The sequence below is a fragment of the Odocoileus virginianus genome, chromosome 20, assembly GCF_023699985.2.
Source record: "Odocoileus virginianus isolate 20LAN1187 ecotype Illinois chromosome 20, Ovbor_1.2, whole genome shotgun sequence".
In the NCBI taxonomy this organism is placed as follows: domain Eukaryota; kingdom Metazoa; phylum Chordata; class Mammalia; order Artiodactyla; family Cervidae; genus Odocoileus; species Odocoileus virginianus.
This window is the reverse complement of record NC_069693.1, coordinates 6410264-6424175: the sequence shown is the minus strand read 5'-3', so window position 1 is coordinate 6424175 and position 13912 is coordinate 6410264. Positions and strand designations below refer to the sequence as shown.

The window sequence follows — 13912 nt, the reverse complement described above, 5'->3', positions numbered from 1 at the left end:
GGCAGGCTACAGTCCATGGGGTTGCAAAGAGTTGGACACAACTTAGCAACTAAACAGTAAATAAAGAGTGTGACTGGGGACACGAAAGCAGAAGGAGGGCAGGATAAGGGAAAATGGGACTGTTGGGCTGGGTGCAGTTTCAAACAGGGTGCCCGAGGGTGGGCTTTGGGAAAGTGCGTGTATGTTCAGTCATTTCAGTCGTGTCCAACTCTTTGAGACCCCATGGACCATAAGCCTCCAGTCGCCTCTGTCCGTGGGATTCTCCAGGCAAGAATACTGGAGTGGGTTGCCATTTCCTTCTCCAGGGCATCTTCCTGACTCAGGGATCGAACCTGTGACCCCTGCAGTGGAAACACAGAGTTCTAATCACTGGATGGCCAGGGAAATCCCGGATTGAGCATTTTGAGTCCAGGTGTGAGCTGTGGGCACCTCTTAGAGAAAACCATGCCAGGCAGCAGGAACAGAGTGCAAAGGCCTTGAGGCAAGGCCAGGTGGGGCATTTGGCAGCAACGGGGCCACTGTGGAGGGAGGTGAGACCAGAGGAGCGACCGGTCAGACTGCGTGAGGCCTTGAGAGCCACCTCTTCTCTCGTGCGCGAATGCAGCCGCCTCCTGATGTCAGTTCCCACCCCACTCTGCCCTCTGATTTCCTCCTCATACAAGAGCCAGAGTGTTCTGTTCCTCGTAACGATCTTAGCATTCACGGGCTATCATCTTCCCGGCAGGCACTAGTAGTAAACAACCTGCCTGTCAGTGCAAGAGTCGCAAGAGACACGGATTCGATCCCTGGGTCGGGAAGATCCCCTGGAGGAGGGGCCTGGCAACCCACTGCAATATTCTTGCCTGGAGAATCCCATGGACAGAGGAGCCTGGCGGGCTATTGTCCACAGGGTCCCAAAGAGTCCAACAGGACTGAAGCGACATAGCACACACATCACCTTCTTGCTCAAATGCTTTAGATGCCTCCCTGTTGCTCTTGAGGTGAAGAACAGATGCCTCAGGGATTTCCCTAGTGGTTCAGTGGTTAAGTCTCCACACTTCCAAATGCAGGAGGCTCGGGTTCTATCCCTGGTCAAGAAACTAAGATCCCACGTGCCAGTCAGCATGGCTGGAAGAAAAGAAAAAAAAAGACCAGATGCCTCAACAGGGCCTCCAGGCCCCATGTATGTGCCCCTCAACCCCTTCCCTCAGCCTTAGGTCCTCAACAGACCCATCACCAAGGTGCTCTTGAGTCTCTATGATTCCCTTGCTCGTTAATTCATTCAACCAACATTTCATGAGGACCTACTATGTGCCAAGTAACAGGGTAAAAGCTGGGGATACTGCAGGAAACAAAACTGGGAGAGATTCCTGCCCTCATGGAGCTCAAGCTGCGTGGGAAGGCAGCCCAAAGCAAATGCAAGTGCACTATGGAATGTTCTAGAGCGTGTTTGGGCTCTTAATTCTCTCTCAGGGCCAGGCCTGTGCACAGCCTGCTCCCTTCCAGGAACGTCTGCACCTCTGTGTACCTCCATTAAGGACCCACCGGACTCTTAACGGCCTGACTCCCTCCCCTTCAGACACCAATCTCCCCCACCTCTCCCCGAGTTAACATCTCTCATCTTTCATTTCCTCCAGGATACCTACCATGACTTCCAGAACACACTCACTCATATAAACTCGGCTCTTGTTTATTTAGTAACAGTTGGCTGCCCTGTGACTATAAACTCCACAAGGGCAAAGACCACGTGGTGCACCCCCCCCCCCCCCCCGCCTTTGATGAGTAAATAGATAAATGAATGGATGGGTCTCTAAGAACCTATCCAGCTCTGAGCGCTTACAACAGACACTCCAGTGCTCAAACACCTTCTGTGAACGCCCTCCTGACAAGCTTCCCTTCCCTTAACTATATAAATATCCCAACCTCTTCTGGTGTTTTTTCTAACCTGGGGAATGGCTAACTTTGGGTCAGAATTCGCCAGGGAGGTCAAAGACCCAGAGATTCTGACTCAGGAGGCCTGGGCTGGGGTCCCAAGAATCAATATTTATAGAGCTTGCAAAGAGGTGCTTCCCTGGTGGTCCAGTGGCTAAGATTCCAAGCTCGTAATGCAGGTGGCATTGGTTCAATCCCTGGTCCGGGAACTAGATACCTCGTGCCACAACTAAGACTCGGCACTGCCAAATAAACAAATAAATATTTTTTAAAAATAAATAAAGGGCTTGCAAGGGCTGCTGGTGGTGATGATGATGGTGATGAAGGTAATAATGACGATGGTGGGAGGATGATGGCAATGATGAAGATGGTCATGACAATGATGGTAAATGATGATGATGTTGGTGATAGTGGTGACAGAAATGATGGTGACGGTGATTAAATTGATGATGATGGTGAAGGTGGCCATCATGGTGACGATGGATATGATGAGGCTAATGATGACAATGATGGCAATGGCAGTCATGATGGTGATGGTCATAATGACAGTGACATACGCATGTTGACAAATTTCTTTGCAATAGGCACGGGGACAGAGGCAAGGACAAGCAGACAAAAGTCTTTGCCCTCTGCAAAACCAGATGCAATGGGCAGACTTTGGAGCTTGGTGTGAACAAATCAACTGTATTAATAATAAGACATTTGGGAACAACTAGATGAATTTAAATAGGGCTTGGACATTAAATGGTATTAAGAAATTACTGTTCATTTTCTTAGGAGAGCTAATAGTAATTTGGTCATGTAAAAAAGTCTTCATTTTAATTTTTAACATGAAGTCAAATTTTTCATTGCTAGTCTTGCTTTCTTTTCTTTTCTTTTTTTTTGCCACCCCAAGCCACTTGTGGGGGTTTTAGCTCCCTGACCAGGGATTGAACCTGGGCTCTTGTCAGTGAAAGCACTGAGTCCTAACCACTGCAATGCCAGGGAATTCCCTAAATATATTTTTAAATTAAAACAGTATTTGGCTTTGCTTTGCCTCTTGGGAGTGGGAGGTAACTCTTGGGTTCATGTTTCCCCGTGACCCCCAGAGTGTCCCCAGAGAGTGGCCCCCACTTGCCCTGGTGATGCCCTTCACTGGCTCCCTGACAGCTACTCCCCAGGCTGAAGACAGCGATTCACAGGATTGCTTTCCATCCACCCTGCCCTTCAATCCCCACCTAGGTTCTGCTTCTGGGGGAACCCCAACTAACACAGGTGTGGCCACAAAACTGTGATGATAAGAATTCTAAAAGTCTGAGTAAGAAAGTTTCAACATTAGCTAAGACCATGGTATCAATGTTAGTCTTACTGTGATTTCATAAAAGAATGTTCTTTTGGTTTTAGGAAATGCCCTCCAAAGTACTATGGGTAAAGAGACATCATATGTATACGTGCGGACTCAGTTATGTCTCTGCAACCCCATGGACTGTAGCCCGCCAGGCTCCTCTGTCCATGGAATTCTCCAGGCAAGACTGCTGGATTGAGATACCGTTTCCTTCAGGGAATCTTTCCAACCCAGAGGTCGAACCCGAGTCTCTTGTAGCTCCTGCATTGGCAAGTGGATTCTTTACCACTTGCCCCACGTGGGCAAAATAGATTGCAACTTATTCCCAAATACAGAGATAGAAGGATATAGCAAATGTGGTTTAAAGAAAAAAAAAGTGTTAACAATGGGGAGTCTGGATATACAGGAATTCTCTGTACTATCCTGGAAATACTCTGTACATCTTAAGTTATGTCAAAATAAAAATAAATAAATGTTCTAATCCATTGGTAGTATTCATGAAGTTCTTACTAACCAAATTATATGATGTCCGGGTAGGGGATGGTAGAAGGCAATGGATACAACAAGCTTAACAAAATGTTTCTAATGTAATTGGACTTCCTTGATGATTGGTTAAGGCTCCCTGGTCAGGGAAGTTCCACATGTCACACAATGTGACCAAAAGAAATAAAATAAAATATATTTACCTTCCAAAATATTTATAATTGCTAAGGGCAAAAGGAGATGGAGAATTTCTTGGTCTTAAAATCCACCCGGGTGGTTTCTGCCCCAGGGCCTTCGCTACTCTTTTGGCAAGCAAAACGTCCTATTTCTCCACTTCCTTCACTTCCATTCAAAGTACAGCTCAAGCGTTAACCTTTCCCTTCTATTCCTCCCAGGCTTCATTTGTGTGTGTATCAGAGACTGCAGACTGAGTAGCCTTGAGAAACAGGATGGAGCAAAGTTCACAATAACAATGAGACCTTGCAGAGAGTAAAGTGGGTGCCAGGCATGTTCTGAGGGCTTTGTGGGTATTTAATTTAATCATATTCAATTCTCAGGACAACCCCAGGAACTAGCTAATGCTATTCAGCTTCCTACTACAGATGAGAAAACCTAGATGCAGAGAGACTGAGTAACTTGCCTAATGTTACAAGCAAGGAGTGACAGAGAACCCAGGCAGGCAGACACCAGATCTAGACCCTCAGAGGTTTCCGCACCAGCCAGTCACAGGTAAGTCAGGAGGAGACCCAGGAGGGAGAACTTGGGACTGGGATACAGTGGAGAGTCAGGTCACGTCTAGCAGAATGTCACCCTCCCTGTGGGTCCAGTTGGCCAAATTTCCATGAGAAACCAGAAAACTGGTTGTTTATGAGACATTTCTCTCTCTCTCTCTTTTTTAAATGCTGATAGCTAATGAGGGAGGGAGAGAAAGAAAAAAATATATAGGGCTTCCGTGGTGGGGCCCAGTGGTAAAGAATCCACCTGCCAATGCAGAAGACACAGGTTCCATCCCTGGTCCGGGAAGATCCCCCTGCTGTGGAGCAATTAGGCCTTCATGCCGCAGCTACTGAAGCCCGAGGAACCTAGAGCCCACGCTCAGTGACAGGAGGAGCCACCGCAGTGTGGTCCCCACTCTGCACAACGAGAGAAAAGCCTGAGCGCAACAAAGACCCAGCACAGCCAAAAGAAAAATTGAATTTAAAAAAACAACAAAAATATATATATATGCACACACTTATCCTTTATGGGCTATGATTTATGCCTGTCTTACTGTACAGAGGTGCTAATCTTCCTCTTATTATTATTATTATTATGCCATGCCCCACAGCTTTCAGGGTCTCAGTTCCCAGACCAAGGATTAACCCCACACCCTTGACAATGAAATCAGAGTCCTAACCACTGGACCGTCAGGGAATTCCGGCTGTGCTGTCACTCAGTCATGTCCAACTCTCTGTGACCCCATGGACTGTAGCCCACCAGGCTCCTCTGTCCATGGGGATTGTCCAGGCAAGAATACTGGAGTGGGTTGCTGTGCCTTCCTCCAGGGGATCTTTCCAACCCAAGGATCGAACCCAGGTCTCCTGGGTTGCAGGCAGATTCTTTACTGGTCTGAACCACCAGGGAAGCCCATGCATACTGGAGTGGGTAGACTATCCCTTCTCCAGGGGATCTTTCCGACCCAGGAATCAAACCAGTGTCTCCTGCATTTCAGGCGGATTCTTCACCAGCTGACCTAGGCACCAGTCTTAGAAGCTGAACAGAAACTGGGGATAGGAGCCAAGGCTGACTGGCTGAGCAACAGATTATCCAGTTTACCTGGGGATATTTCACCTGGATCTCGGACAAGATCTGGGTAGCACTTGAGCATCCCCACGCAGGTGACCCCTGACCCATGGAGTGGGCTTCTGACCTCTGATTATATACATACATATATATATATATATATATATATATATATATATATTTTAATATTTACTTCTTTGGCTGTGCCAGATCTTAGTTGCGTCACGTGGGTATTTTTTAGTTGGGGCCTGTGGGATCTAGTTCCCTGATGAAGGATGGAATGTGGGCCACCTATATTGGAGGTGTGGCGTCTCAGCCCCTGGACTACCAGGGAAATTCCAGTTTATAGGGTTGTTGTTTTTTTTCTGAGCTCCTTTAGCCTTGGGCTGGAGGGCTCCAAACTGATGTCAGCAAGCCTCAACCCCTGCCCTAGATGCAGGGCTCCCACATGGGTGTTTGGTTACCATCTCTCACTCAACAGTCCCCCAGGCCACCTACTTCTCCCCCTATTGGTTCAGAAGGTAAAGAATCTGCCTATAATGCAAGAGATCTGGGTTTCGTCCTTGGGTTGGGAAGATTTCCTGGAAAAGGAAATGGCAACCCACTCCAGTATTCTTGCCTGGAGAAGACGAAGGAGCCTGGCAAGCTACAGTCCCTAGGGTTGCAAAGAGTCGGACACAGCTGAGCCACTAACACTTTCACTTTTCACTCCAGAAAAGATAAAGGAAAGAAAAAAGTGTGAGGAGTCGACAAGAAGCAAGAATGGTAGAACACTGATTGTTAGCATTGGGTGATGGGTGTGTGGATTCAGTGATATTAATACAATTCTCTCTGTTTTCATGTGTGCCTGTAAAATGCCACAGGAAAAAGTTTTATAACATAGCATTTACACTTGCCCATACTTCTTGATCCCCTTACCTCCCTTCAATTTTTGGCAAAGCACTTATCACTCCCTGATGTTATATTGTATTTCCTGGCTTACTGTCTGTCTCCCCCATAAGAATGTTGGCTCCCCAAGGTCACAGCACTTTGTCTGTTTTGGTCCCTGCTGCACGGTCATTGCTTAGCACATGTCTGGGGCTAAATAAATGTTTGTTGAATGAGTGAATACAGAAGTATTATGATGGGGAATTCCCTGGTGGTCCAGTGGTTAGGACTCCGAGTTTCTACTGCAGAGGGCATGGGTTCAATCCCTGGTTGGGAAAATAAGATCCTGCAAGCTGCCAAGTAGCCCCCCAAAATGTATTATGATAAAAAATAGAAGTAATCAATTAATTAGAATTTATTTCTTTTATTTACTAGTGATGGGGCTCCCCTGGAAGTCCAGTGGTTCACTTTCCAATGCAGGGGGTGAACTTTGATCCCTGGTCGGAGAGCTAAGACCCCACACGCCTATCGGCCAAAAAACCAAAACATAAAGCAGAAGCAATACTGCACCAAATTCAATGAAGAGTTTTTAAACAGTCTACACACACACAAAAAAAAAAAACACTTACCAAAAACGAGAGTAAACTATAATCTTCAAAAATACTTTGATGAAAATAAGCTGTTATCATAGAGAATGAACATATAGGTGTGAAAGTGAAAGTCACTCAGTCGTGTCCAACTGTTTGCGACCCCATGGACTCTACAGTCCATGGGATTCTCCAGGCCAGAATACTGGAGTGGGTAGCCTTTCCCTTCTGCAAGGGATCTTCCCAACCCAGGAATCGAACTGGGGTCTCCTGCTTTGCAGGTGGATTCTTTACCAGCTGAGCTGTCAGGGAAGCCCCATATAGGTGTAGATGCCACATAAGCAAGGATGATCGGTAAAGGCTTTTCTGAAGATGTGGTATTTGAACTGAGATGGTAAATAGAAGGTGGTTATAGCAAGATTCAGAGGAAAGGCATACAGATAGAGGGGGAATGCTCTTTCCTCCTAATAGCTATTCGTTGGATGGCAAAGCTGTATCTATTACTGACTCCTTGTCCCAATCCCTCCCTCCATATCCTTAACATCCCTCACCACACCATGCTGGAAGGTTCTGGAAGGTTCCTAAGAAGACTGGACTATGTAGCCAACACGGGTAGCTTTGGCTGGATATAGGGATCTGCGGGCATTTCTTTTCTACGAAGAATGGAGCCCTTCCAGAATAAGATCAAAGCAAGGCACAGAAAACATTTGGCTCTTAGACAAAAATGGGTCTGACAAGCTCATGGTCAGGAGGTAAGCCAGGCCTGGTGGCGGGGACCCCAGCCTCACCTTGGTTAGGGTGTACGTCCCCAGCAGGTTCAGCTCCAGCAGCTGGCGAAAGCCCTGGGCGGAGGTCTCCTCAAGCCACTGTGGAGGTGGGTCTAAGGGTGGGGTGAGAGAAAGACTGAGGAGAGGATGAGGGAACCGTGAAGACAGGAGAACAGGGAAGGGAAAGAGGCATGGGGGGGCGGAGGGTGGGGGGGAAGAGCAGGGGGGAGTGGCAGACAAGAGGGTTAATGGTTACTAAAAGAAAAAAAAAAGCAATCCAGCTGAATTAGGAAGATGGAGTTTAGGATTTCCCTGGTAGCCCGGTAGCTGAGAAGCCACCTGCCAGTGCAGAGGACATGGGTTCGATCCCTGGCCCAGGAAGATTCCACATGCCCAGGGCCAGCAAGCCCACATGCCGCAGCTACTGAGCCCAGGCTGCGACTGCTGAAGCCCCAGTGCCCGGGGCCTGTGCTTCAAGAGAAGTCTCCACCTCTCTAGTTGTGAGCACCTCAACTAGAGAATAGCCCCCTGCTTTCTGAAACTAGAGAAAGCCCTCGCGCAGCAACAAAGACACAGCGCTGCCAACAAAAAATAATAAAAAATTTTTAAAAGAGGTGGTTTATATGTACAAATGGAATATTACTCAGCCTTAAAAAAAGGAAATACTGCCATTTGCAGCAACCTAGAGACGATTATGCTTAGTGAAATAAGTCAGCTGGAGAAAGACAAATGCTGCAATGATATCACTTGTATGTGGAATCTAACAAATAATATAAATAAATGTATTAATAGATGCAAAATGGAAACAAACTCAGATATAGAAAGCAAATTTATGGTTACCAAAGGGGTGAAGGAAGGAGGGAGGGACAAATTAGGGGTATACAAGGTGAAAAAACAGAAACAGAAAACCAGGGGTATGCAAACTCGTACAGATACAAACTACTATGTATAAAATAGATACGCAACAAGGATATACTCTATAGCACAGGAAATTATAGCCGTTATCTTGAAATAACCTATAATGGAATATAGTCTGTAAAAACATTGAATCACTATGCTGCAAACCTGAAGCTAACATAATACTGTAAATCAACTGTACATCAATTGAAAAATTTAAAAGAAGCAACAAAAGGAAAAAAAAGAACTTTGAAAGCAGTCACAGGGCCAGAAAACCTGGGTTCAAACCTCAACCCTGCCATTTCTTAGCTGCGTGACCTTAGGCAAGTCACTTTGCTTGTCTGTGCCTGTTTGTTCATGTGCAAAATGAGGATGACACCTTGTTCTCAAGCTCAGAAATTTCACACATCAATATTTGTGCCTGACCTACTACAGTAAATGTGTTTGTTAAGTAAATAGAACTGGATGGATAGTATAGGGACAGAAAAATCAACATTCAGAAGAAAAGAGGCAGGAATGATAGGAATAAGAACAGGAAAAAAAAAAAAAAACCTGGGAAAAATGGACCTCAAACCTTCCAAAGGCTTTAGGAGCCAAAGTGGATGAAGAGGGTCTTCCCTGGTGATCCAGTGACTAAAGATCCCACACTCCCAATGCCAGGGGCCAGGGTTCGATCCCTGGGCAGGGAACCAGATCCCACGTGTGGCAGCTAAGACCTAACACCACCAAATAAATAAATATATGTTAAAAGTGGATGAAAGGAAAGAGAGATGGGAAACAAGATGACGGAAAATTAAGGAAATGTTGGGTATTCCTCTCGGAGTCCCAGGGCTTATGGCCTTGTTTCTTTCAGAAAACAGTTCAAACAGCTTCAGAGAATCCATCCCAGATCCTATGTCCAAAACCACCCCTGCCATTCTCTAAGCCCTCAATCAGCTTTATTTTTCTTCAAGGCCGTTATCACTATGGGACATGCTAATATATACAGCCAGTTCTCATTCTTTGAGGAAATTATAGTCCACAAAGTCACAGCGAACACTGAATTAGTGAATAGTGACCCCACTGCTCCTAAGGGAAAATATGTATATATAATATTACATTATGACATATACATACTATGGACAGAATGCTTGTGTCCTCCCCCAGATTTCATACATTCAGCTCCTAACTTCAGGGCTTCCGTGGTGGCTCAGTGGTAAAGAATCCACCTGCCAATGCAGGAGACATGGGTTTGATCCCTGATCTGGGAAGATCCCACACGTAGCAGAGAAACTAAGCCCAACCACTGAGCCTGCTCTAGAGCCCAGGAGCCACAACTACTGAAGCCCACTCGCTCTAGAGCCTGGGCTCCACAAGAGAAGGCACCACAATGAGAAGCTTGAGCACTGCACCTAGAAAGGAGCCCCCAGTCTCTGAAACTAGAGAAAAATCCGTGCGTCAACAAAGACCCAGCACAGCCAATATATATATATATAAACTGTTATAAGAAAAGGAAATCCTAACTTTCGATAAGATGGTATTTGGAGGTGGGGGTCTGTGGGAGTTAAGTCATGCGGATGGAGCCTTCTTGAATGGGATTAGTGCCCTCATAAAAGAGACCCCAGGGAGGTCCTTCGCTCCTTCTACCTGTGAGGCCCCAGCAAGCAGGGCCTCACCAGATACCAAATCTGCCTCTGACTCGATCTTGGACTTCCCAGCCTCCGGAAACAAATGTTCATTGTTTAAGTCACTGAGTCCATGGTATTTCTATTATAGCAGAGTGAGCAGGCTAAGACAGAACATATATGTGTTATGTGTATAAGGAATATCGTGCTCCTGCTCAGTCACTTCAGTCATGTCCAACTCTTTGTGATCCCACGGACTGTAGCCCACCAGGCTCCTCTGTCCATGGGAGTCTCCAGGCAAGAACACTGGAGTGGGTTGCCATGCCCTCCTCCAGGGGATCCTCCCAACCCAAGATTGAACCTGAGTCTCTTGCGTCTCCTGCACTGCGTTACCACTAAGCCACAGGGGAAGCCCAAATATGCACATATGTATATGTGTACAACTATATGTTTCTCTAACATAGATTATAATCTTAAATCCTAAAAATTACTCGCACTGGTGGACTCATTTATTTTGCAAATAAGGCAATGGGGTTCAGGAGTGTAGGTGACTTGCCTGAGGCTGCCCCACTCCAGGTACCAGAGTTAGGATTCAGACCTGTCCAACTAGCCCCAGAGAGGCTTACAAGACACTGCCCTCTTCTGCCTCCACCTCTGGGCATCTCTCTGTTTGAAAACTGAATTCAGAGGGCAGAGCATCACCTTGTTTGACCTTAGCTGGGAATATGTGCTGCTGGTGACTCAAACTTTTGCCTCTCTGAACTTGTCTGCAAATACCCAGAAAGCACAGTGGGATTCTGAGGTTACAACCCACGTCCCCACCAAGTAGCTGAGTTCGCAAGTACAGAATCCGTGAATAAATGAGTATTAACCATATCTGCCTTTGATTGTCAATTTCCTTACTTTACAATGTGAATCCCATGAGGACAGGAAGTGAAAGTTTCTCAGTTGTGTCCAACTCGTTGCAACCCCTTGGACTATACAGTCCATGAAATTCTTCAGGCCAGAATACTGGAGTGGATACCCTTTCCCTTCTCCAAGGGAGGTCTCCTGCATTGCAGGCAGATTCTTTACCAACTGAGCTATGAGGACAGGAAAGCTTGGTGGATTTTGCTCACTGCTAAATCTCCAGTCCCCAGGACAGAAGGTGGAGTATAGTAGATGCTCAGTAAATATCTGCTGAATGGATCAAGCACATGGAGAGAAAGGAGGCACTAGTATCTCTTTAAATCCTTACAACAAGAAGAGAGTGCAGCCCAGGGAGAGTAAGTCAATTGCTCAACATTGCCCAACCAAGAAAAAAGGCTTCTTTCTACCACGGTGTGTGATCCCAGTCCAATCAGTTCGCCTCTCTGAGTCTCGGTTTAGCAATGTGAGGCACTGTCATGAAGGGTAGTCAGTAAGTGGATGGCAATTTCTCTTCAAAGCCTCCACACCAAGCCCTATAAACCATGTGTGGAGAAATATCTTCCCAGTCATGGAAAAAGGGAAGGGCCATCAGCCTCACTTCCTAGATAAGAAACAGGCTACAAGATGGAAGTTATTCGTTCAAGACAGTTCCCGTAATTATGAGGCTGAGCAGTTACACTGTTTAGCACAACGACCCTATAATGACTATAATGACGAGGAGGATGGCCATCTTCGTTTTAGAAATGTAGAAACGGATGCAGAAAGGGCTAAGGGCACAGGCCTGGGCACACAGCAGGGGTGGAGCCAGGATTGGGGTGAGAAGCCAGGAGGTGGGCTGACACCAGTGGGAACAGCCCTCAGGCCTCACGACTCACGGTAGCCAGCATTGTTGACTATGCAATCCAGGCGACCGAAACGGCGGATGGTCTCAGAAACGAGGGTCTGGGGAGACAGAGATCTTGTGAGTGAGCAGTGCTGGAACCAGGTCTTATAGAGCCAGGGGTCCCAAAGGCAAGGTGGGGACAGGAGTCACAGCTGAGGGGCCAGAGACCAGCGGGCTGGGGACATTCACACTGCGGTCCCTACCCTAGAGACCTGGGACTGGGGACAGATGTCAGAGATACTGACTAGACGGAAGGATGGAAACTGAGGAAACAGAAAAGAATCTTATAGGATGAGACCCGCTGTAAGGAATGTATTTGTCCCAATCCATGTGACAGCTGTGACAGAGCCTTGAAAGAGTGGGAGGTAAGAGCGAATCCTCCCAGGAGACACAAGACCTGGTCAGTACCTTAAGGGGAAGCCTTGAAGTGATACTGAGCTGAACGGTACAATAAAGCCAGGAGAACTGGGAAAGGCAGAGGGAATGGCATGTGCAAAAGCCTTCGGGGTGGCCAGGGGAGTGGGGGCGTGGGGAGAGAGAACCAACTGGACATGGCGGGGCGTAGAGAGAGAAAATTCGCTCACCCTCACATCTTCCTCCCGAGTCACGTCACAGAGCAGAAAGACAGTGCCAGGAAGCTCTCGCTCCACAGCCCTGCCCCTGGTCTCTGCAGGAAGAGAAGGGCTGGGGGTCTGGACTTCGAAGTCTGAGGGAGGAGGGGGCTGGGGGCCTGGACTCCTCCCAGGGGGTTGGGATGAGGACTGAGGGAGCCTCACTCACCGTCTTTGTCACAGATAACCACCTGGGCACCGCTCTCCACTGAGAATCGGAAAAGAGGAGGTTACCCCAACAAAACCTTGGCGAAGGCCTCCGCTGCCCTCTAGTGGCCACCTGGGGTGGGTGGGGCCTGTCTCCCGCTCTGCTCCCCTCGTGACCCCAAAGTCTCATGATGACTCTCTAGGACAAGCGGCAGAAGTTGTTTGTTTTTTTTGGGGGGGGGAGCAGAAGTTTTGATAGATATTCTTCTGGTTACTCTAGGTGCCTGCTGGGGCTCCTGAGCCTGCCTTCCTGGGTTCCAGAGTAACCCTGAAATCTGCAAGAGACATCATCCCCCAAACCGCCTGTTTTGCAGAGACTACTGAGACCACAGAAACGGCATTTGGAAATCCGCCAAAATCCCAGGCCCTAGGCAACCACTGCCTACCTTTTCGTTCACTGTGCAAACCGGATCTTGTAACATAAGAATCTAGACTCCAGGATGTGACCTACTTTTTCTCACACCCACAGCCCTCGGGGGTCCCTCCTCTCCCAGATTCCCAATAATTAGAGCCAGCCAGACCCCACTCACCGAAAGCTCGAACGATCCCCGCTCCTATGCCGCGGCCGCCTCCGGTCACGATGACAACCTTTCCAGCATAGCGCGTTCCCATTGCCATTCCGCCAGACACCACCTTTCCTCTGTCCCTCACTCCGGGCTTCTATCCACCTCCAAAGTCGGGTGAGGTCGTGGGGTCGAATCGTAAATAGGGGCCGGATCTTTGAAGCCCAGCCCTGAGGGTGGGGGTGGGAGGCGTTGCCAGGAAAGCCAGAGGCCTGGAAGCCTGGTTCCTCTCTCAGATCCAAGTCTGGATGCCCAGAACTTCTTCCCTCAAATTCAGGATTCCTGGCGTCCGGCCGCCCTCTGCCCTCGGATCTAAAAGTCCAGGTCCCTCGTCTTCCTTCAGACGCAAGAATCCGGTTCCCATCCCCCTCTTCCCCCAGACCCAGTACTCCGGACCCTGAGATTTCCTGCTTTCTCATGCCTGCAAGTCCAAGGTCCCGGGCCCCTCCTTTGCGACCCATAAATCCACGACCCCAGCTCTAACCGCCCCCCCTCCAGAGACACCAGGGTCACAACC

General features: G+C 47.8%; 1 protein-coding gene and 1 long non-coding RNA gene across 11 annotated transcripts in view; one reads left to right on the top strand and one right to left on the bottom strand.

Moving 5' to 3' along the window:
- LOC110133709 (uncharacterized) overlaps positions 1–13270 on the top strand; it is a 25570-nt gene extending 12300 nt beyond the window's left edge. Inside the window, exon 3 of one of the 2 annotated variants that reach the window (XR_011482034.1) lies at positions 13053–13270. This is a non-coding gene — a long non-coding RNA (uncharacterized lncRNA). Of the gene's footprint in view, positions 1–3294; positions 3721–13052 lie in introns of those variants that run through there. The other variant, XR_011482035.1, reaches the window with a different exon arrangement.
- The window catches only part of HSD17B14 (hydroxysteroid 17-beta dehydrogenase 14), a 20280-nt gene extending 6424 nt beyond the window's left edge, over positions 1–13856 (bottom strand). For 3 of the 9 annotated variants that reach the window (XM_070450565.1, XM_070450566.1, XM_070450567.1), the window contains exons 1-2: positions 13363–13856; positions 7743–7857 (exon numbers count right to left, since the gene is read on the bottom strand). In XM_070450565.1, coding sequence (XP_070306666.1) covers positions 7743–7857; positions 13363–13856 — 609 coding nt within the window. Of the gene's footprint in view, positions 1–937; positions 1108–7742; positions 7858–12006; positions 12074–12598; positions 12682–12794; positions 12834–13362 lie in introns of those variants that run through there. The other 6 variants (XM_070450568.1, XM_070450569.1, XM_070450570.1 and 3 more) reach the window with 4 other exon arrangements.
- Positions 13857–13912: the final 56 nt, after the last annotated feature.